Source organism: Apodemus sylvaticus, chromosome 1 (assembly GCF_947179515.1).
Source record: "Apodemus sylvaticus chromosome 1, mApoSyl1.1, whole genome shotgun sequence".
Classification (NCBI taxonomy): Eukaryota; Metazoa; Chordata; class Mammalia; order Rodentia; family Muridae; genus Apodemus; species Apodemus sylvaticus.
Genome location: NC_067472.1, coordinates 70,720,765 through 70,742,418, shown reverse-complemented (window position 1 = coordinate 70,742,418; position 21,654 = coordinate 70,720,765). Strand labels below are relative to the sequence as shown.

At 44.3% G+C, this 21,654-nt stretch overlaps 1 protein-coding gene across 1 annotated transcript in view; it reads left to right on the top strand.

Annotated features, from left to right (window-relative positions):
- Window positions 1-21,654, top strand: part of Dock1 (dedicator of cytokinesis 1) — a 510,172-nt gene that overhangs the window by 137,700 nt on the left and 350,818 nt on the right. Inside the window, exon 23 of the mRNA XM_052196505.1 lies at window positions 896-1,004. Within this exon, the coding sequence (XP_052052465.1) occupies window positions 896-1,004 (109 nt within the window). The remainder of the gene's footprint in view (window positions 1-895; window positions 1,005-21,654) is intronic.

The following is a 21,654-nucleotide window of genomic DNA, read 5'->3' as shown; positions in this document are numbered from 1 at the left end:
TAATTAATTATCACCGAGTTTATGAAATTTTCCATTGTGTACAAGTTTCAGGTGTGGTATATTTTTAATTAGGCAGGAAACTAGTTTACATTAATAAAACATCTGAGTTGCTACATTTTAAAATGTAAATGCAACTTGCAGTAACTGCTAATAAATAATTTATATGTGGGACTTATTTATGATGAGCAGCATATATCAGCATCTCCGTAAACAGTGTACAACATTCCTATTGTCCATTTAAGGAATAGCCAAAGCTCTTGAAAGTTTTCTGGTCCCCATTGCCTCTTAAATGATCACACTAGGGTAGTACCGTTTCTGAACATAATTGTGAATTTACCAATAGAATATCATTTTTCAAATTGCTATACTAGTTGGTCACATTTAGACAATTAATTCTCCTTATGTTACTTATATAACATTAGGAGTTAAGAATCCTGGCAGAAGATATAGAGCACTTGCCAGGAATGCATGAGGCCAGGGCTCCAGTCATAGTACCACAAAATCAAATAAATAACAGATAATTGAAAACTGGCACAAAGCATGTCAAGTGAGAATTATGGTTTCTTTGGGGTGGGATTAATGCCGAATCGGTCCATCATGCCCTTTCTTTTCTTCCTTCTGTCTCCTTCTTTCCAGACTTCCTTTTGTGTATCTCTGGTCTAGACAGGTTTATGAACTGTGTTAAGTCCCCAGCATTATGTGTTGTAACTAAATCTAGCCTGATGCATGGCTCCAGCACAATCCTGGGTCAAACAACACACCCCTTTTGATGGATGCCAAAGATGGTACCTCATGCTCCCGCAGGTCCCCCATTAACTCTCTTTGGTACTGTGGATGCAGGGTGCACCTCAGGATCTTCTCCTCAGGTCCCTACAATGTTGTGTGTTTCTTGCAGGCTGTATGAAAACAAGGGGGAGGCTGACTTCGTGGAGTCCTTGTTGCAGCTGTTCCGCTCCATCAACGACATGATGAGCAGCATGTCAGAGCTCACAGTCAGGGTGAAGGTAGGTGCTCCCATGCTCAGCCAGGCTTAGGCAGCTCCTGCCTTGGCTGAGAGACCCTTAGTCGTGTCAACGTGGCCCATGTGCAGCGAGTTCTCACCTCTCCTCTCCCTAGCTGGCTTAACTATGGCTTATCTCTTTGCTCGATCACAGAGAAGTTCTGAATATACTTTATAAAAATAGAGGGAATTTCTTGAAGTCAGTTTAATGCACAGCTTGTCAGGACATCCTGAATCTGAGACTCTGTAGGGAGCCTGAGGTAGATGGAACCTTAGTAAGATGTCAGGTTGAAGGGGGAGCAACTTAGTAAGATGAAGGGGGAGCAACTTCCATGTTCCTCCTCTTCTCTTCACTCATTTCTTTTGTGTGTTTTTGTGTGTATGTGTGTGTGTGTGTGTGTGTGTATTTGTGTGTGTGTGTGTGTTTGTGTGTGTGTGCACGCACACATATTGAGGATAGGGTTTGATCTTGGTGGGCATTCCTCACTGACTGACCTGGAACTCAGTCTGTAGACCACACTGTCCTTGACCTCATGGAGACTTACCTCTGCCTCTCAAGTGCTGGGATTTAAGGCATGAGCCATCCTATCCAGGCCACCATTTGTTTTTGAGACAGGGGCTCCAACTGAACCTGGAGCTTGAAAATTCGGCTAGCATGGCTGGGCAGCTCCAGCAGGGATCTGTCTCTCTGTGCCTGTTTGTCTTTGAGAGTATATGTGCACCTCTGTGCCTGGAGTATATGGATGCTTGCACAAACTTTTCTTATGCCATTCATGCAAATGCCTTTAATGGTTGAGTCATCTTGCTGGCCCCTTGTTTTGTTTTATAAAATGAGTTTTGCAGTCTTGAATTCAGTGTTTCATGCGTATAATGCAAGTGCTTTAGTGGTTGAGCCATTTCCCCATCCCCTCCTCAGTCATTTATGATCACCTCTTCTTATTCTGCTGTCCTTGGGAAGAAGGCTGGGGACACCTCTAGGACTTTTATTGCTATGGAGTTGTCCCGGAGACAGGCTATGGAGAGGCCCTGAGGAGCAGCCAGGTTCCTGCACCCTAGGGCATCTCCTTTCTGTGGACTTTTATGGGCTGATTTATGACCAAGCAGGCTGTACAATTTGGAGTTCGCTGCCTGCTAAAATTCAGCTTGGAACAAAAACAAGTCTAAGTGAGTCCATGTAGCTTCACACTCCACACAGAAGCTGCAGCTTTTCTTCTTTTCTGTTTTTTTTTTTTTTTTTTTTTTTTTTTTTTTGAAGCGGATAATTTCAAATGAGTTCCTTGTTATCATTGTGTTAAAATGTTTCGGACACGCCATCTCCCAGCTGTAAAGCCTTCCCGTGCTCTCTAGAATGAGGATGTTCGTGCTCAGAAATGGGTCCTTGACCCACTGACAACTGACCAAGGCTGTGACCTCCCCAGAATGATTCCTGGCCAAGTCTTGTGATCTCTCAGTCCAATTTTGACTCGAATTTTCCCCCAAATTGATGATCTGCAAAGAAAGCTGTGTCCTACCTACATTAAAAGTTTTAGGTTAGTTGTTTCACAGTGTGATATTGCCTAAGGCTGCCTTAACCTTTCAGGTTAAAATTAGCTTTGTGCCGGTACATTTTTTACTGAGGAGCGTAGTGGCATTTGAGAGAAACAGACGCACATTGTGCAAGAATAGATAAAACAGCAGTCCCAGGAAGTTTCAAGACCAGAAGTAATTTTAGTTGGCTAAATATATTCTTATATTATTAAGTTTGATTGGGCTTGACTGGTGTCTGCCTGCCTCCCCGGTAGTCAAGCCATTTGTCAGTGGAGCCTGCAATGCTTTCCCTCCGGTGGGTGTTTTATTGTAAGACACGGATAAATTCAGTGACGTTCATGCTTGCTGCAGGCCTTCCATCTGTACGTTGCAAGAGGAGTTTCTTCTTCCCTTACTGTTAATTTGGTATTATATGATCTCACCACATTTGCTCTTTTGTGTGGCCAAATCAAGGGCCCTTGGACTTGGGTCTTGGCTCACATACTATTTTTACTCTTCCTGTTTTTGCCATGTTGAAATGGAAATAAGATTTGAGGTATTTTAGGTTTATCTTACTGGGGCAGTTTCTAGGATTAAATATTGTTTCCCAAAGGGCTGCCACTGCTATGTGCTTTAGTTTGCTGGGGCTGGTGGGATGCAGTTCATGTGTACGACGTTCTCATGGTGCATGTGCCTGCATGTGTGTGTATGTGTCTTTTTGTAATACATCGATGTATATGTAGCCCTGTGCATCTGTGTGGGGTGTAAGCATTGTGTGTCTCAGTGTGAATGCGTGTGAGTAAGCATGCCTGTTTGGGCTGTGTGACTGTGCAGATTGCATGTGTGTTTGTTTACTTCTCTGTGTGCATTCATTTGTAGTGTCTTTGCTGTATAGATGAAACTGAAAATGGCTCGTGAAAAATGTCAGCCCCTGTTCCACACCATGCACTCAGGCGGTTTCTATTCCCTTCTAGTCTCCTTTAGTGTATTCTAGACTAATGTTGTTCAGTGGTAAAATTGCTCGCTGGGAAGCCCTGTGTTTTCAGCAAGGGCTAATGGATTTCAGCTCACATTTGCAAGCAGTGCTTTTTACTGTTCTTTGGGGTTCTTTCCCATCTTTCCTGTGAAGCATAGAATGAATTTGTCATCATTGTTTTCTGTGCTTTCACCACTGTCTCTCGGAGGCCCGGGCCCCTGACACTTAGGCATGTGGCCGAGACTGGAGTCAAGACCAAATGAATCCGAGGCTCCTGAACTGAGGGTGATGCACAGACATTTGAAGGTTTATCTCCTCCATGGATTGCCCTTAGGAAGAAATCTTCCCATCTGTCCCCTTTCTCACCCTCTCCCAGTGCGATTTCCATCTGGCTGTCCCAAAAGGAGCTGTGTTGGGATGCTGTCATTGTGTAATCAGTTGTATTTGAGCTGATGGGTGGGGTTTTCCCTCCAAGAGGCATGATTCTAATGTACCTAAAAATAATATTCTTTCTTCTTTGCCTTATGTTTTACGTCAAATTCTTTGGCATGGGTAAACTGGCATCTCGGGTCTGCACTGCTTCTTGCAAATCTTGAAGTTTCCCTAGACAAATGGTCTGAATATGTGAGGAGTGATGACAACTAACAGTCAGATATGACAGTTTGCACCAATGAGAACTCGAGCTGTGTGGAGCTTTGACCGACATGGTGCTCCGTGCCTGGTGACAGTGGTGCCCGTTCACGACGCACTCCAGGGTTCCTTTATTTGTCTCCCTGGGTTCAAGTTCAGAAAACAGAAGATTTGCTTATCACCTCAGCTCTCTGAGCTTCTGTTGTGATTTTTCTCTGTATTAAGAGTGCTCCCACATGGACACAGATCTGATGAGTCACGTGTTTGTTCAGTGTCCTCCCTCTGTGCATGTGGGACACTGCTTCCAGGACTCAACCCAGATAATTGGAGACCTGAGATGCTCAAATCCCTTGCAAACACGAACAAGCATTTGCAAATAACCTTTGTCCATCCTCTATGGTCTATTACATTTTATTATTAGCTTAATTTTTTTTAAGAGGAAAGATTTCTTTTGCCAAATTCTCATCTTACGACCTCAATACATCAAGTCTTCTCTGTATAGCTTATGATACCTAATTCAGTGTAAATGTCATGTAAATAGTGGTCCTGAATAGGGAATGGTGAGAAAAAAAATCTGTATGTTTTGGTTCAGACACATTTCTTCACATCCGTTTTTAGTCAGTGCTTGATTAAAGAGTCAGGGCTGACAGCATGTAACATATATGATATACATATACATATATATACACATATATTGCACATAGACTATTACAACGTATATATCTTTGACATGGATTTGCAATAGAACCATTAATCTCTCTCTCTCTCTCTCTCTCTCTCTCTCTCTCTCTCTCTCTCTCATTTTCTCCCCTTATCTCTTTTGTATATACATGTGCACCTGCCTATACACACATTTGTGGAGCGGGTTGAAGCATAGGATCCCCTTGGAGCTAGAGTTACAGGCAGTAGAATGAACAATGCGATTTGAGTGCTAGGAACTGATCTTGAATCCTCTGCAAAATCAGTATGCACACTTAATGGCCAGATCATCTCTTTATGCCAGGGATGCTCAACCTATGGGCCACAACTCCCTTGGAGTTTGAAATACCCTTTCACAGGGGTTCCCTGAGACCATGAGAAAACACAGATATTTATATTACAGTTTACAACAGTAGCAAAATTAGAATTAAGACATAGCAACGAAAATAATTTTATGGTTGGAGGCCACCACAACATGGGCAACTATACTAATGGGATGCAGCATTAGGAAGGTCAAAACCCACTGCAGTCTGACCTGACCCGCTGCTGTGTTTCACTAGCACATTGTCATCTGGTGTTGGTTGTACTGTTGCTCATTCAATCCACTTCCTCTTTCAAAACACAGAGGTGGTTTCCCATTTTCTAAAATTTATCTATCTATCTATCTATCTACCTATCTATCTATCTATCTATCTATCTATCTATCTATCTATCTATCTATCTATCTATCTAATAAGCAGCTCTTTATGAACCTTCCATAGCTGGCTATCTCTAGTCTTGGCAGAATCCTTGTTCCATCTGGTCTACCCCAAGTGTTTCAGTTTCTGAACCTCCCATGGTTCTTCTGTGACTGCCATTTGCACTTTCAAGACTTATCTGTCACGTGAGGCGTCTGTGCTTTCTATGCCTGGTGCTGCTAAATAAGATGGTTGTAACTTGGTTTCCTGTGCATCTATCTAGTCCTGTCTATACTTCTACTTAATTCCTAGTGGCATGAAGTGCAGAGGGGGCTACTCAGTCTCTCAGCACCTACTCTGGTTATTGGCTGTGTTAGGGAAGAAGGAGATTGTGGTGGTGAGGACAGTAGCCAGTGAGGGACCGGGCCATTGTAGACCAGAAAACCGCCCAAGAAAGTCACATTTTAAGTCTGAAAGTCTTGCCCAAAGCAAACAATATTGTCTTTCTTTCACTCCCTTTGCTGAGAGGTCTGCAGTGGGCAATACAGGTGGTGGGCAGTACAGGCAGTGGGAAGTGCGGGCGGCCGTGGCCATGGTGTGAGCCTTACTTGCTAGTTTCTCCTATATCTCAGGTACAGGATGTGATGTTCCACATGAGAACTTTCCAGGTCATGTCACTGCATAAGGAAAAGACTTATGGAAGGAGAATATAGGAACAGCTGAAGCTACAGACCAGGAGCAGCCAGCCGTGACAGGAATGGCTACACTTGGTTGAGAATCAGCCACAGGCCAGGCCTTCTAGAGAGTACCTCTGACAAGATGCCAGAGTCCAGAAGGCAAAAGACCTAGTTAACATAGAGGTTGTATTAATTTTCTGGGATTGCACAAAGAAACTTCTTCGTATGTAGTGCCTTGAAACAGCATAGATTCATTCTCTCATAGGCCTGTGGATTGGAAGCCTGGCATCCTGGCACCAGCAGACTGATTCCTTCTGTGTAGTCTGGGACAGGATCTGGTAGTCCTCAGCCACCCTCGGCCCATAGACATATCCATCTGGCTCTAGTCTGTGCCTTTCATGCAGGTTCTGTCTGTGTGTCTGCATCTTGTGTCCTTTCTCCTCATCAGTTATATGGAACCAGTGCCCACACTACTGAAACCCCACTCTCTGCCAACTTCATTTTATCTGAGAAAGACAGTATCAGATCCTACTCAAAACTACTTTGGGCTTGCATGTAACCTTTGATCAAATCACGTCATCCCACAGCAGAAGTCTACACGGGTATGAGTCGTACTCAAGACAGTGGAAAACACTGGAGAGACTATGTCCTTGGGTTAAGGTATCGGCAGTTAGCCTGACACATTACCTGTGGGCCAGAACCTTCTCAGATTGGTGTGACTCAGTTGGCTAAAGGGCTTGTGAGCCTTCAGATTCCAGTTCTTAGTCAGAGGAGGTTCTGGTCCAGTTTTCCTGGTGATCAGGATGTGACCCTGATGTCTCTGGACCTTGCCTGCTGTTTAAATTGGAAGAATTCAGGCCAATGCTGCATTCCAGTGGCTGTGTGTACTAGTAAGGGGAACACAGGGATCTGAGCTGGTACAGCCTTTCCACTGGCTGCCCTCAGCTTCACAGCTTTCATCTGACAAGGCCCCTTGTATGTGCTTGGGGAAGCCCTTGCTGGTAAAGCTATAGCATGAGTCAGTTAAGAATCAACAGCAGAGAAGAAGGCAGTGGAGGCAATATGTTATGTCTTCCTGACAAGAAGCCCTTAATTTAGAATGCTCCCAAGTTCATTAGTGTAGTCTTTGTTCTATACTTCTTCAGTGGTTTCCAAAGTCCAGAAACAATGAGAATTCAGCCCAGGGGCTTCCTGCTTAGTTGATTCACTATAAAATTTCTTATTGTCTCTATAGGGCCACAAAGCAGGAGCAAGGTTAGTCTGGACCCCCTGGCCAGGTGCACTTCTTTTTTTTTTTTTTTTATTTGTCTTGTCAGTGCTACATGCAGGAGACTGCTGCAGCAGCCAGTTTGCAGATGTGCAGCAGTATCACCAAGGTCCTGCCCGCCCACTCTCCTTAAGCATGCGGCCTTTGCATGGCTCTCCTTCCAGCCTGAGTGAGAGAATTGTTAAAGGACAGTATCGATCATCTGTGTTTTCTTGCTTTGTTGTTAAAAGCCAGCCACCTTTCCTGGTGAACATAGCCATAATTATAGCTGTAATCACTGTGTGCCAGTTTTGGGGCATGTGCCTGAGCGGACATGCGTTCATTTGCTCAATCCAGTCATTTCTCATCAAATTAATTTTCCTATTGTTGAATGTAAGGGCTTTGCTTTTAGAATCTTAACCTTACAGTGAGCGGTTTTATTAGTACGGAGTGGGAGAGAGTCATCTTTTCCTTTAACCCGTGACTGATTTCTGTGCTGATCACCATGGCGCTCCTTGTCTTAGAGGCAAGCATTTGAGTTGAAGTCTGGCCAATTTAACCATTCCTCCTACTCTGCCTTTTGCAGGGGCTTACTGGAAATAGTCTCCTTTGGTGCAGGGGTTTCTGCTCAGGGGCCCGTGAGTTCCTACTCTTTCCATCTTGGTCTTCAGGACTCTCTGGTGTTCTTCCCACATGTTTCCTCTGGCTTGCATCCTATTTCCTGCCAACCATGCCATTTAACTCTCTTGTTCTTCCTCTGTCACGTCAGAATTCCTTCAGTGTCTACAAGTAGCATTGGTCCTGATAGGCAAACTTACTTCTGCCTAGCAACAATGTTTTCTTTGTTCAGTTATTTGAAATGTTTATTTCGGGGGTGGGGTATGTAAAGAGGAGTCTCAGTGGGCAAGAGATTTGCACTTTGTGCCTGGCACTGTGCTAGGCCAGGCCAGGAATAATACATTTCAGTCTGTTCTCATGGGTACATGAGAGCAAGACAGGCATAAACCACAGTGAATGATTCTATCCAAATGAATACGTGTTCTCACTTTATGACTTATAAAATATGGGTTAGAGAGATGGCTCAGTGGTTAAGAGCACAGGCTGCTCTTTCAGAGGTCCCCCATTCAATTCATAGCACCCATATGGCAGCTTACAACTGTCTGTAGCTTTTGTTTCAGGGTCTGACACCCTTACATAGACATACTTTCAGGCAAAACATCTCTCTCTATATATGTGTATATTTGTATATATATATATATATAATACAAATAAGTAAATTATTTAAAGAAAAAAGTAAGACAGCACAAAACAGTGGAAAATGTAAGGTTTGGAAAGACAGCATGTCTCAGGGGATGGAAACATTTTAGAGGATTCTGAAAAGTTTAAAGGCAGAGTAAAAAGAAAGTGTGGAGTGGGAAATTGGGGGTATCGTGGCCTTCAAAAGTGAGACATTTGTCTGTTTGTCTGGTGTGCTGCTGGTACACTCAGAGGCTGAGGCAGGAAATTTTCAGGTGTGAGGACAGATGGGGAAACATAGCAAGACCTTGTTTTAGAACAAAATAGCAAAGGGGCATGGAACGTAGTTTAGGGTTTGGATTGTTTCCTAGTTGTGTGTGAGGTCCCTCTTTAACCCCTGGTACCAGGAAAAAAAAAAAGAAAAAGAAAAAGAAAAAAGAAAAAAAGAAAACCCACCAACCATAAAAAGGAAATAAGAAGACCAAGTCCAAGCTACATTTAAGCCTAGTTTGGGGTACATAGTGAGACCCTGTGTTAACCGCCTACCCTCCAATAACAAACAAATAGTTCGGAGATTGCAGCTAGCTTGAATTAATAGGGAAGGATCAGATACCTGGGAAAGTCAGATGATGAAGATCAGGCTAGCATGGTGTATCCTGCTCTGGTCTGGTCACCACTGACTTTTCCAAGGGTCATCCTAGTGATGCCTGCAAAAGAGGGTACAGAGGCCAAGAGAGGGACCAGAGGGTGAAATAAAACAGGACTCCCACCCCGGTCCTAATGACATTTGCAGATGATGATGCTTGATTCGTCTGTTGTAGACACTTAGCAGCATTGCTAGCCCATGTCCAGGAACCATCTTTATCTTAATTACCAGAAGAATCTCTTAGATTTTATATGTGTGTTTCCCGGGTTGGTGTTGTCCATGTGAGATGCAAGGCTGGTGATGGAGTGTGAGATTGAGATTATGGTACTTAGTCTAATGTGGAGTCCATGGTGGATTTATGGTGGAAGATGGGAAGAGATAAGGGGGTCATGGCATTGTCATCCACCAAATTAGATGAAGACAACTATGGACACAATTAAAGGCTGTATAAATTCTGGACATCTTGGGTCATTGGCCCCTGAGACTTTGCTTATGAGCTACTGCATTGTCCTGGCTGTCCCACTCTATCACGGGGACCCCATACTTTCTCACGGCAACATGTTCTGCGCATACACCCGCCTCTCTGTCTTTGTATTGACTCATTTGCCATCTGTATTATAATACAGTCTTTTGTTGTTGTTGAGGCTTTAATTGTTATTTTTATTTTTGTATCTGTACCTGTTTTGTGCACACGTGAGTTCAATGCCCGGGGAGGCAGAAAGAGGGCATTGGATCTCTGGGAGCTGGAGTTTCTGATCTGCACCACATGGGTGCTGACCACTATGGTTGGGTCTTCTGCAAAGGCAGCAAGTACTCTTAACTGCTGAACTGTTTCTCTAGTTCCAACTCAATACTATCTTTAAGGAATAATTTCTTCCTGTCTCTCTCCCTCTCCTTCTCTTTTTTCCTCTGTCTCCCCCCCCCCCCCCTTATTTTCTTTCTCCCTATCTTAAACCTTTGGGCTCACATCTTATGCCTGTCCCTTGCCTGGTATCCCTTTAGTGTGTGTTGTCAGTTGCTGGCTATTTGTTTCTGTTGCAGTGTTGCTGGACATCATTGGATGCCTGGTTATATAATAAGCTGGGGAAGTACCAGATTTCAACTCCCATATGGTTTAGGGGAGTTTATCTTCTGCTTTTTTGCTCTGATGGCTTGTGCAGTGTGAAGTAATCCTAATCCCTTCTATTTGTGCAGCCTCTCAGTGGCCAAAGCTTTCTGATGCATGTTATCTCTCAGGAGCCCTCAGTACCACTATAGTGACTGTGCAATAATGCAAAGGAAGAAGAAACCAGTTATGTGAATTGTGTGTTTCTTGTAAGAACAGGTCCTTAGATGGAAACAGCTCTGTTCTCATAGCCAGTGACTCTTGCCTGGCATTTTCATATACACCCATCTCTTGGGGACTTTCAGGGAGATGCTAAGGTGTGTACAGCCTGGCGAGTAGAACTGAAGTTTCCAGCCATAGGGAGCTGATGCGCCTCACTCTTAGGGAAGCACATTCAACAATGTAGTCCCTGTGGGTACCGATCAATTGCATCTGTATTTTACATTTCTAGTGTGTGGGGCATATTTTGGTTGCACATTGCAAACATCTTAAATAAGATCTAAATAAAAGGAGAAAAATCCCTTTCTGTATATAGATCAGAATATGAGATACCAAGGACATGCCAGTTCTAGATTCACTCTGGTTCCAATCTTCACTTTAGAGTTAGTTAGAGTGTGATTATTGACACCATGCTTCTCAAGTTTAGAGGAGAAATTAAAAAGTCCAGACTATCTGATAGAACGTTTTAGAAGGAGAAAAACCCCAGGGGCCTGCCTCTACTCAACTCTTCAAGCATCGCTGTAGTGCTGCCATTGCCTCACTGCTCAGACTGAGCTTATATTCGCTTCAGAATGCCTGATTGGGTTGCTTCCAGTAGCTGGGAGCCCAGCATCCTCTGCTTAAAAGTTAACATCCTTTCGGTGCAGTGATTGTGTCTCCACTGGAGTGAGAAATGTCTACCAATGGGCAGAACATTCCATTCTTCTCAGTATTTAATGATTCCCGTGGTCATACATTGACTGCCTCTTTAAGAGACTGCCCATTCTTATAAGCATGTCTTTCTGGGTTGGGGAGATGGTGCAGGATGTGAAGTCCGTGCCTTGTCAACCTGAGGGCCTGGCTTGCTTCCCAGAACCCATGTGAAAAACTGGTGTGTGATGGTGTACAGCTATCATGCAGAAGGATCCTCGGACTTCACTGGCCATCCAGCCTTGCCTGCTTGATGAGTTTCAGGGCAATGAAAGACCCTGCTTCAATTAGTCAATTAATTATCAGTCAATCAATCAACCAATCAATCAATCAATTGACCAAATAATCAATCAGTGTATGTATGCTAATGTATATATGTTAATGGTACCCAACATATGATGGGTTGTCCTCTGGGTTCCGCACACCCATGCACAAGTACATATGCAGATGTGCGTACTCATGTCCCCGGGGCTCTAGAACACTTTTGTGTAAGGAGGGGATGTAGGGGAAAGAGGTCCTGGGAAAGAAGAGGCTGTGAAGCTGAAAGGAACATGGAGACATCCTGGAGGGAGTGGAGAGTGAGAGTTAGGGCAGCTGGAGGAGGGCTTGGGGACAAGCAGATGCAGATGAAGCCATTGTAAACCTGTGACTCTGTGGTGAGAGGGTGAGCTCTGCAGCTCTTCTGGCCTGTTCTGGCTGAGTTGATGCAATGGGACATTAAAGCTGTCACTGAGGCCTGGTGCTCACCCAGCATGCTGATTAGTACATGTCCAGGACCAAGAGGATTGGGATGCTTAAACTTGCCCAGGAAGAATTACATTGAGTTGGAATAGTGTAAGGCGGTGAGGGAAAGACACCTCATACGTGAGCTTTGAAAAACTCGTTGACTCTGTCAGAGTGGATATTTATAAACTGGTAAGATGCTTTGGAGTATTATGGTTTATAAGTTCTCATGGTGTGTGTGTTGATGAGACTGCACATTAGGTCCAGTTGGATTTCTGCACTACTTGAGGAGTTAGGTTGGTGAGTTAGGGAGTGATAAGTCATATCCTGAAGGCTTTGCGGCATTTACTCGTGCATACCTGGGTCCCAGATGGGAAGGCCAGACCCTAATTTCCTGTTCTTCGCTGTGTTGCTTTTCCCATGAGATTATACTCCAATCCGATTTTAAATTATTATGCCGGATTTACTCAGAATCCTCAGCCATCCTTCTGATGAGAAGGTCAGCAATATGAATCTCTGTACGTTGTGGACATAACACCTTAATGATTCAAGAAGAATTATTTTTCCCTTGGGAAGACCAAGACTCTCAGTATGGTGCATTGTATTAGGAAAGAGGCAGACACAGAGGAGGTGGGGCTGTAAAAGAAAGATGTATCATTAAAACAAAGCGGACCTTTTAAAACCTTTGTATCCTTTAAATTCATCCATTCATTGTTAGAGACCCCCCCCCCCTCTCTCTTCTGTGTGTGTGTCTGTGTGTGTGTGTGTGTAAGGATGTTTATGCAGAGGCCAGAAGAAAATCCCGTGTGTCATTTCTCAGATGCCACTTCATTTTTGACACAGGGTTTCTCCATTGTATGGGATGTATCAAGTAGGTTAGACGGGCTGGCCAGAGAGCCCCAGGGATCCACCCATATGTAAGTCCCCTGTGCTGACATTCCAAGAGCAGGTCACTCAGTCTTAGTTTCCTTTATCCTTTTTTAATGAGATGAAATTCGCATCCACAAACACAAAACTGACCGAACTCTCTCCCAGCTGTATGTAGTTTTCCTTTTTTCTCTTAACCCTCTTCTGTCCATTGACCAAGGAAGCGCAGCATTCCCTGTCATCTGATTACAGAGCAGCAAGAGTATGATCAACTTTTGAAAGAGAAAAATTGAGAATTCTGTGAAATACTCATTTTGCATAAAATATTTTCCATGGTTACCTCTGACAGTCAGAGGCAGAGGTACTCTGTGTTAGCTTTGATCACTGTGACAAAGACAAATGCAAACAATACACCTGCAGAAAAATGCAAAACAACTTCTAAAGAGCAAAGATTTATGCTGGCTCCTGTTTTCAGAAACCCCCAGATACAATGGGTTGGGTCTGTCCCTTTGGACCAGTGTCACAGTCTTGAGAAGTCACATGTCTCTAGTGAGTCACTTTCTTGCCACAGGCGGGGATCCCACAATGCTTTGCAATTCTCTGCTAGTTTACACCTCTTCAAGGGCTCCCCTACCTCCTTGTAGCAGCACGCTGGGGAGCAAGCTTTTAACCACCTGGACCCTTGGGGGACATTTACAATCCAAAGCAGAGTGTATCTGAGAAAGTCAGTGAGCACCAGTTCCTTTTATTGCTTTTCTTTTAAATAATTAATTTTGAATTAAAGTGGAGAAGGACTGTATTTCAGTTCCTCCCTTCTCATCCACTCCTTTGGCAGGTCTCTGCTAGTTTTCATGGCTTGCTTTGTCTCTCCTGCTTCCTGCTTCCATCTTTGGCCTTGTCTCTTACTGGAGGCACAAGAACAAACCACAGCTCCACTTCTCTGATTAACTCACTGAGGTTTCTCCCTCAGATGTAGCCAGTCTGTTGGTACCCACCACTTTCTCGTCTGAGCTAGCTCTAGATGTCCTGTGGGCAGCGCATGGGGGGCTTTGGCTTTAAACTTCAGTGTCTGTTAGGGTTTTACTGCTGTGAACAGACACCATGACCAAGGCACCTCTTATAACGATAATATTTAATTGGGGCTGGCTTACAGGTTCAGAGGTTCAGTCCACTATGATCAAAGGCAGGAACGTGGCAGCATCCAGGCAAGCATGGTGCGGGAGGAGCTGAGAGTTCTATGTCTCTCAGCTACTAGCAGAATATTGGCTTCCAGGCAGCTAGGACGAGGGTCTTAAAACCCACACCCACAGTGACACAGCTACTCTAACAGGGCTGCACCTTCTAATAGTGCCACTCCCTGGGCTGAGCATATTCAAACCATCACAGTGTCATCATGTGATGTGTCATGTACTCTTGACCCTAGCACAGATGACAGGGTTGATTTTCAGATGAGACTTCCGTTGTTCTTTCCTTGATTGCATCTCGGGGACAGGGAAGTAACAACGTCCTATGAAATACACAAGCAGGCGTGTGAGGCAGAGGCCGGTGCTGGCCCCTTGGGTGCGATCATTGATGAACAAGGCTTATGTGAGCCCAGTGCAGACACATGGCGCTTGCTGACTTCTCCTTCTCATACTGTGTCGGGGGGACCTTGCCTTGTGAGCAGGTAATACCTTCTTACCACTGAGTAACTCTAAAGTTTGGTCAAATTCATGTCTAAGGAATGGCTGATGAACGGAGAAGTACCTGGACAGCAAATTCCTCTGAAAACACGCAACCTAAGAGAGTGCAAAGACCTGGACAGCAGGGCTCACTGTTTGAGGGAACCCTGGACATCAAGGTCGAAGGCAGACTCTCTCCTGCAGTGTGTGGGCTGCATCTCCACAGCGTTCAATATTCAGCTCCTCCAGGGTCTTTCCCCTCTTTCTCCTTCCTCCTTCTGATGAACGTGCTCTGTTACCCCAGCATTCATTTGCACACCTCACCCTCATCTTACCCCAGGGCTTGGCCTTTTGCCTTCATGGTGGTATCTCCTCTACATGTTTCCTTTTGGAAGCAGGATGTATGAATGCCTCCAGAGCTTTCCTTCCACTCTTGTGCCTGGCTGGAGTTACGTTTCAGTCTACAGACCTCCTGTCTGTCGACACTGAGCAGCTGGAGAGGTGGCTCAGCGGTTAAGAAGACTTGCTGCTCATGCAGAAAACCCTGGCTTGGTTCCCAGCACCTATATGGCTGCTCACAGTTGTCTATAACTCTAGTTCCAGGGAGGTTTGAAGCCCTCTTCTGGCCTCCATGGGCACCAGGTCCACATGAGGGGTACATACACACACACACACACACACACACACACACATACACACACAGGCATAAGTACCCATACATATAACCTAAAATGGTAAGTAATTTTGTAAGGAAAGAAGGGAAGCCATAATAATATCACTGTCTGCATGTTTGGCTGACTTGATGATCATTCTTAAAGTACATCCTCTACTCTGCTTCTGATGTTGCCCCCTCCCTAGCTTCTGGTGTAACAGCCAGCATTTTAATGTAGGGCTACTTTAGTATATGGGCAGACATAATATGCTCTGCATTCCTTTCCTTTATAGTATATTAAGTGCTCATTTTGTGCCAACTTTGGCCTCATTACTAGCCAGAAGCCTTAAGTAACAGACAGTGAAAGATGTTCTGTCTTCAGAACAGGAAGGCAGGCATTTGACCCCCCACCCCCCAGGGCAGGTGACAGGTGAGGTGGTACACCATTGCATCATTAGCTGTCAGGATGATAGACTGTAGGCCAGACAGAGGCCCAGAGTGCAAATGGCCCTGAAACCCCCATCAAGGCCTTGGTTACAGCTCATAAAATTGGCTCTGAGATTTTGAGGCTGAGAATCAGAGAGGGCTGGGCCAACTATTTCAGGGGACAGTTGGGCAGGAGGATGGGGGGTGGGGGAGAAGGAGAGAGAAAGATGATATGGATGCCTTGTTTGTGGGGTGTAGGGTCTTGGCTGTGTTCTGGTAGTCTAGTGGTGGCATGTGAGTGCCCCAGCTGACATAATGAAAACTGACATAGAAGTTTATTTTTTAATCACACTTTTAGAAAAGGTTAAGATTTCCCAGGAGGATGAAAATGGGGGTCTCTCAGTATGAAAATTACATGAGTTTTGAAAATGTTATCTTATAGACTTCATTATTAGTTCTTTTATTTTTATCTTGGGATAACTTTCTTCATTTAAATATTTAAATAAAATATGCCTTTAATTGAGAAAGTGTTTTCCCCGAAACCTTGCCTGTCCCCTTGCAGCGGTTTGTGACTTTCACTGGGAGGCTCCTTGTAGGGTGCTTGGCTTCTCAATCCCCCACAGAGCACTGATATCCCATTTTGAGAGCCTCTTTTGGGGTGGGGGTGGGGGTCGTGGACTGGCATCTGTTCCCAATTCAAGTTTCCTCTACCAGCTAGAAAGCAGATAAAGCTCCCTCAGCATCTTCCGCATACCAAATGTGTTGGTAAAGCACGTGGGTCATTTTCCAGTGTGTTGGTTTTGTGGAGTGGAGGACACAGCATGTGGAGATGTCGTATCCTGGCCTCACCTCAGCATCAGGACATCATGGGTGTCCTTTATTCCCTGGACACACGGCTCCTGAGTTGGCCCTTGGCGCTTGCTCACTGAGGCCTTTCCTGATGCTTATTCTCTGCTAGGCTGCAATAAGAACTGATGCCGGGCAAGTCCTTTCCTCCCTGGGACGTCATTGACAGAGTGAGGGAAGCTGTGTTTGGCGACCATAGCGTATTAGACAGAGCCCTGTGAACAGTAATGAGTTTTAAGGTTTGTGTTGAGGTTACTTGGTTCACTGTGCTTTTTTTGGGTGGGAGTTTGACTGAGATCCCATGTCAGCCTTCTACTTATGGCTTCTCTTAAGGATAGCATATTATGAGCTGCACAAAACTGCTCTCAGATTCCACAATCTGACAACCTTTCCTTTGATTCTTTTTACTACATGTAACCCTTTACCTCTCAATCCAAGAAAGAGATGAATCATAAATTGAGGTGTAATTTATAGGCAGTAAAATAAAATCCATACTGAAGTGGACAGTTCAATCAGTTTTCAGGAATGCGTATGCTGCGAACCCCCACCCCACCTTAGTAAAGGACATCGCCATTCCTGGTACCCGAGTGTCTGCTGTGTTTGTTGTGAGCGAGGCAGTATACGTTCTTTATCCTCTCAGAATTAGAACCTCTGAGTTTCATCTGTGCTGGCAGTTTTGGTTCCTGTGGACTTAAGCTTTGTATACCACTGAATCTTCTTGTATCTGTCTATAAAACACCAGGAATGTTTCACCTTTGTCCCGAAGTTCCGATGGTTTCACTCATTCCTTGGGACTATCTTTAGAACAAAGTAGTCACCTCTAGGGTCATCTTTGAGCATCAAGGAAAACCCTGCAAAGGGACACAGTACCATCCTTATCTTTCACCGGGAACTAATTTCTCATAAGCATGCATAGAGACAGATCTTTTAAGTGTGTGTGTGTGTGTGTGTGTGTGTGTGTGTGTGTGTGTGCGTGTGTGTGTGTTTCTTTCTGTCTACTTTACTGTACCACATATATGCCTGGTGCCTGTGGAGGCCAGAAGAAGACATCAGATCCCCTGGAACTAGAGCTGTAGGTGGTTGTGAGCTGCCATGTAGGTGCTGGGAACTGAACTTTGGCCCTCTTCAAGAGCATTCTTAACAGTTGCGTCATCTCTCCAGTCCCATAGAGACAGATTTTTCTCTTTTAATTTGTGGAGTCTATAATCAGAAATGGATTTTTGAAAGTGTGTTACTCTTTTTGTATTGTAAAAAAATCGTAGCTCCCAGAATTAGCATTCCAGGTTGTGTAATATTTAACATCTTTTCTTTCCTCATTTTTTTTTAAAAGCTATGTTAAGTTCAGTACAGCAGTCTCATTTACACTCCACTTATTCATAATTTGGGATAATTAATGTAGTGGCTGGGCTGCCATTCACCTCTCCCAGCTTCAGAACACAGGGCTCTGCCAGTCAAATGCATATCTTAAGCAGATTAAATTGCTCTTGGCATGCTTACACCTCCTAAAGGGAAGAGATCTTTTCACACTGCGGGGGGTCTGAGTCCCTCTTGACTCTTACTCCACCAGATGGCCAACAAGGATTTTAGAAGTGATGAGCTCAGGTCCCTCCAGCCCAGAAAGCCTGAGATCTTGCCAATATCATGCTGAGGTGTCCATTTCCTTTGAAAGCTTACATGAAATTGCATTTTTCTTTGAAATCTATTATTCTTTATATTTTCACTAAAGCCGCCCCCCCCACTCCCCCCTCACCACCACTACCACCACCATGGGCACCAGGGTCTGACTGTTTGGCTCTTCTGATACAGTAAGTATTTAAAAGCTAGTATTCCTGATTTACTGCAGTTGCGTTAGCTGGAGCTGTTAGGGTTGGGGGAGTGATCCCATGTAAGGGTCATTTCCGGCACATCAGACTTAGGACGTTACTACTCACGGCTTGAAAGTGCTCTGTGAGTTGGAAGGAGACCCTAAATATGAGTTTCAGTTTCTGTGTCACAGCTTACCCCGAGTCTGGTCCCAACCAGCCTGGGTTGACTGTTAGACTGTTCAAAAATCAGTGCCATTTATTCCATACTTGAGTTTGGACTTTCCTTTTCAATAATTTAGTATTTTAAAAAATGACACCTTTGGTCTTTTGTTCTTTAGCAGGGAGGGTCAGGGGAACCAGGCTGCAGCTTGCCTCGCTGACCTCTGCCCTTCCAGTATGTACTCATTAGCTTGCGATTGTTTCTATAACCCCTTCCCAGCCTGGTGTGATCTCACAGGCCACCTTTTCTGACCCTCCAAGGTAGTTAAATGAGATTTCGCTTTCTCTATGAATTAAATATGTCATGTGGATTTGAAACATTCCCAAACTCGCAGTGCTATATTTTGGCAAAGTAAATACTATTTCAGAGAGTTCAACCCTGTGGATTAAAACCCATGTCTTTTCTTATTAGGCTAGGAAATGATATTATCAGGCAAACAGTGGCAAATGAATGTTCCTCTCTTGGTAGAGGACCTGCTGCTGGCCAGTTTTGCTGTCTCACATACAGCAGTCCTTGCTGATGATTCGGAGGCCCCATGCATGTGTGCTTCTCTCTGGGCTTGAGACTTCTTGCTGTTGATATCTATGGTGCTTAATGCTTTCACGGTCCCTAGGGCTGAGAAAGTGATGTGTTGCTCTATGACACCCAACCCAGAGGTTGCTTGCTGTGTGTTGTTTGTATCTTCCCTGTCCTTTTCTATCTCTTCTTCAGACACCCTCTGGTACTAAAAAGGCAAAAGTAGCCAAGATAGAGTAAGGAATGGGGATAGTGTTGGGTGGGGATCTGTGTCCTGGCCTAGAATCCTAGGCAATCTCTGAGCTATCCTACCCCGCCTTGGACTAACTGACCTGTGGGCTCTTATGAAACTCTTTTTAAAATCCACTTCATGGAGAGATGGTTTACATTTAAAAATAGCAGCAATGCTGTTTGCAGCATTGGAAACACTTTGGAAATGTGGGTACATGGCACAGCCTTCACCGTTTTGGTGAAGAGTCCATTGCGCTTAGCCTCGTACTGCTGCTTCTTAGGAAGAGGAGGAGTTGGGACTCTCACCCTGAGTGAAATACCCTGTCTTCAGCAAAGGGTCTTCCAAGCTAGCAGGGCCTATGCATTGGGCAAGAAGCTGCTTCCCTGGGAGAAGCGATAAGAGATTGTCTGGCAAGAGTGGGAAGAGCCAGAACCTTCCCCTTGGCTTCCATCCTCCATCTCCCTCCTTGAGCTACTCCTTGTAGCCTTTCCTTCTTTTATCATCCCATCCCCCACCCCAGCACACTGCGCAGCGCTGTGCTTTGCTAGTCTGAGGTTGCCCTAGAAAGCGATCCCCTCATCTCCCTCAGTTGACCTGCTTACCTCTCAGTTAGCTTTCCCTACCCAGCATAGAATAACTTTGTTTCTTCATATTGGTCCTGGCATACCACCTTTCATGCCAAGTCCCCCATTCCCAGAGTCCTTACAGAGCAGAAGTGTTGGGGCTGTTCTTTAAATTTCATTCGTAGGTATGTCACAGCTCCTGGCCATCGAGCAGTTTGGATGATGGTGGGCATGTATTATTAGCCATGAACAAAGAGACACGAGGCCAGAAAATTATTCTGGAATTATACCTGCCACGGTATCCGTGATGTTAAATGTTAATGTGGCATGTCACATTCCTGGTTGCTTCCTGGCTGGATCTTTGCATACCTCATCCTGGGAGCCTTGGTGATAGTGGTACTGGGGTTGTTAGCCCTAGCAAGCTAGACTCAGACACTCATCTTCAGTGGACTAATTAGAGGGACAAACCAGAGTGAAAAGCAGGAAATGGAGATTTATTCAATGCGGCCACGTTGGGAAGAGGAGCAGAGAGGCCCAGGGACTTTCTTCAAGTGCAGTTTTGGGTCCCTGACAATGAGGTTTAGGTTTAAATAGAGAGCAAGAGGTATGCATAACTAAGCAGTCGTGGTCAAACTGTGGTCCTGCTCATTTCACAGTCCCTGCTGTCAGGCGGTCTGGCAAGGTGTCAGATTGTGTGAGATTGCATTCCTGCAGACAAGTTCCCCCTTTGATTGGTACCAGGGCTTCACTCTTTTCTTTTTTCCCAGTGTGAGATTCCCGGGGAAATTCCTCAGGTCCATTATTTCAATATTCTGACAGCTAAAGGGAGGGGCACACATGTCTCCCTGGAGGACCTGCATCCCTGCCAGGACAGTCACAGTGCGCTCTGATTCTGAGTCCTCCTCTTATCCAGCTCTCAGTATTGTTTGCATCTGACCTGCTCGCTTTGATCCGAAACCCTCCAGACTATTAAAATATGAGTTAATCATGTAAGAAACTCACTAACTCAACTTCATAGTGAGGATGTACACTTCCTGTTGCTAGATAATAAAACAGAGTGCAATAATTTGAATTCCGTATAATGGATGTGATTAGAAATGATTTCCCTATTTACTCATATAAAAGGCTAAATGGAAGATGATTAGTGAGCTCTGTTTAATGTTTTTTTCCTAAGGTGATTTCTTAATCTCCCAAACAAATTCCTATGATAGAGAGAAGAAAAAGAAAAATCCATTAAAAGTTACTTTAAACCTTTAAGACACTGTTCAAGGCTTTAGAGATGAGTAATCTTTCTGTCGCTTTAGTAGATTATGGCTCTGGAGAGAAAACAAATCATAGCCAGGAGCTGTGCTGTGTGTTAACCCAGGGTCAGCACGCTAGGCACGGTTCTGACCACAGTACTGCGCTACTGACACTGATCATAAATACAGCAGCGAGCTTTTCCATCGGAAATATCTGTAATTTTCCATCTTTGACTATATTACTTCTGAAAATTATTTTTCAGAATTAATGTGACTCAATCCTTCCGGATCCCATTATTTTTATATTGTTCTGTAATTTGATAATTAAATAATGCTACTTAAAATCCTTTATCCTTAAATCCTTCACCAATAATCTCTGTCCATAATTGTGGGTATCTCATGACTTATATTTAATTAATCCATTGTTGGTGAGCAATTGGTACTTGTTGCAATTAAGACAGTAATATATAAAGCCACAGTGAAATACATGTGCATTCCTCCCTGGATTTGAGGTCCCAAGGACTGTAGGTTTCACATTTTTTAAATATCTCTGGTCATAAAAATAATGACATTTGATCCAAAGACACTTTTATCA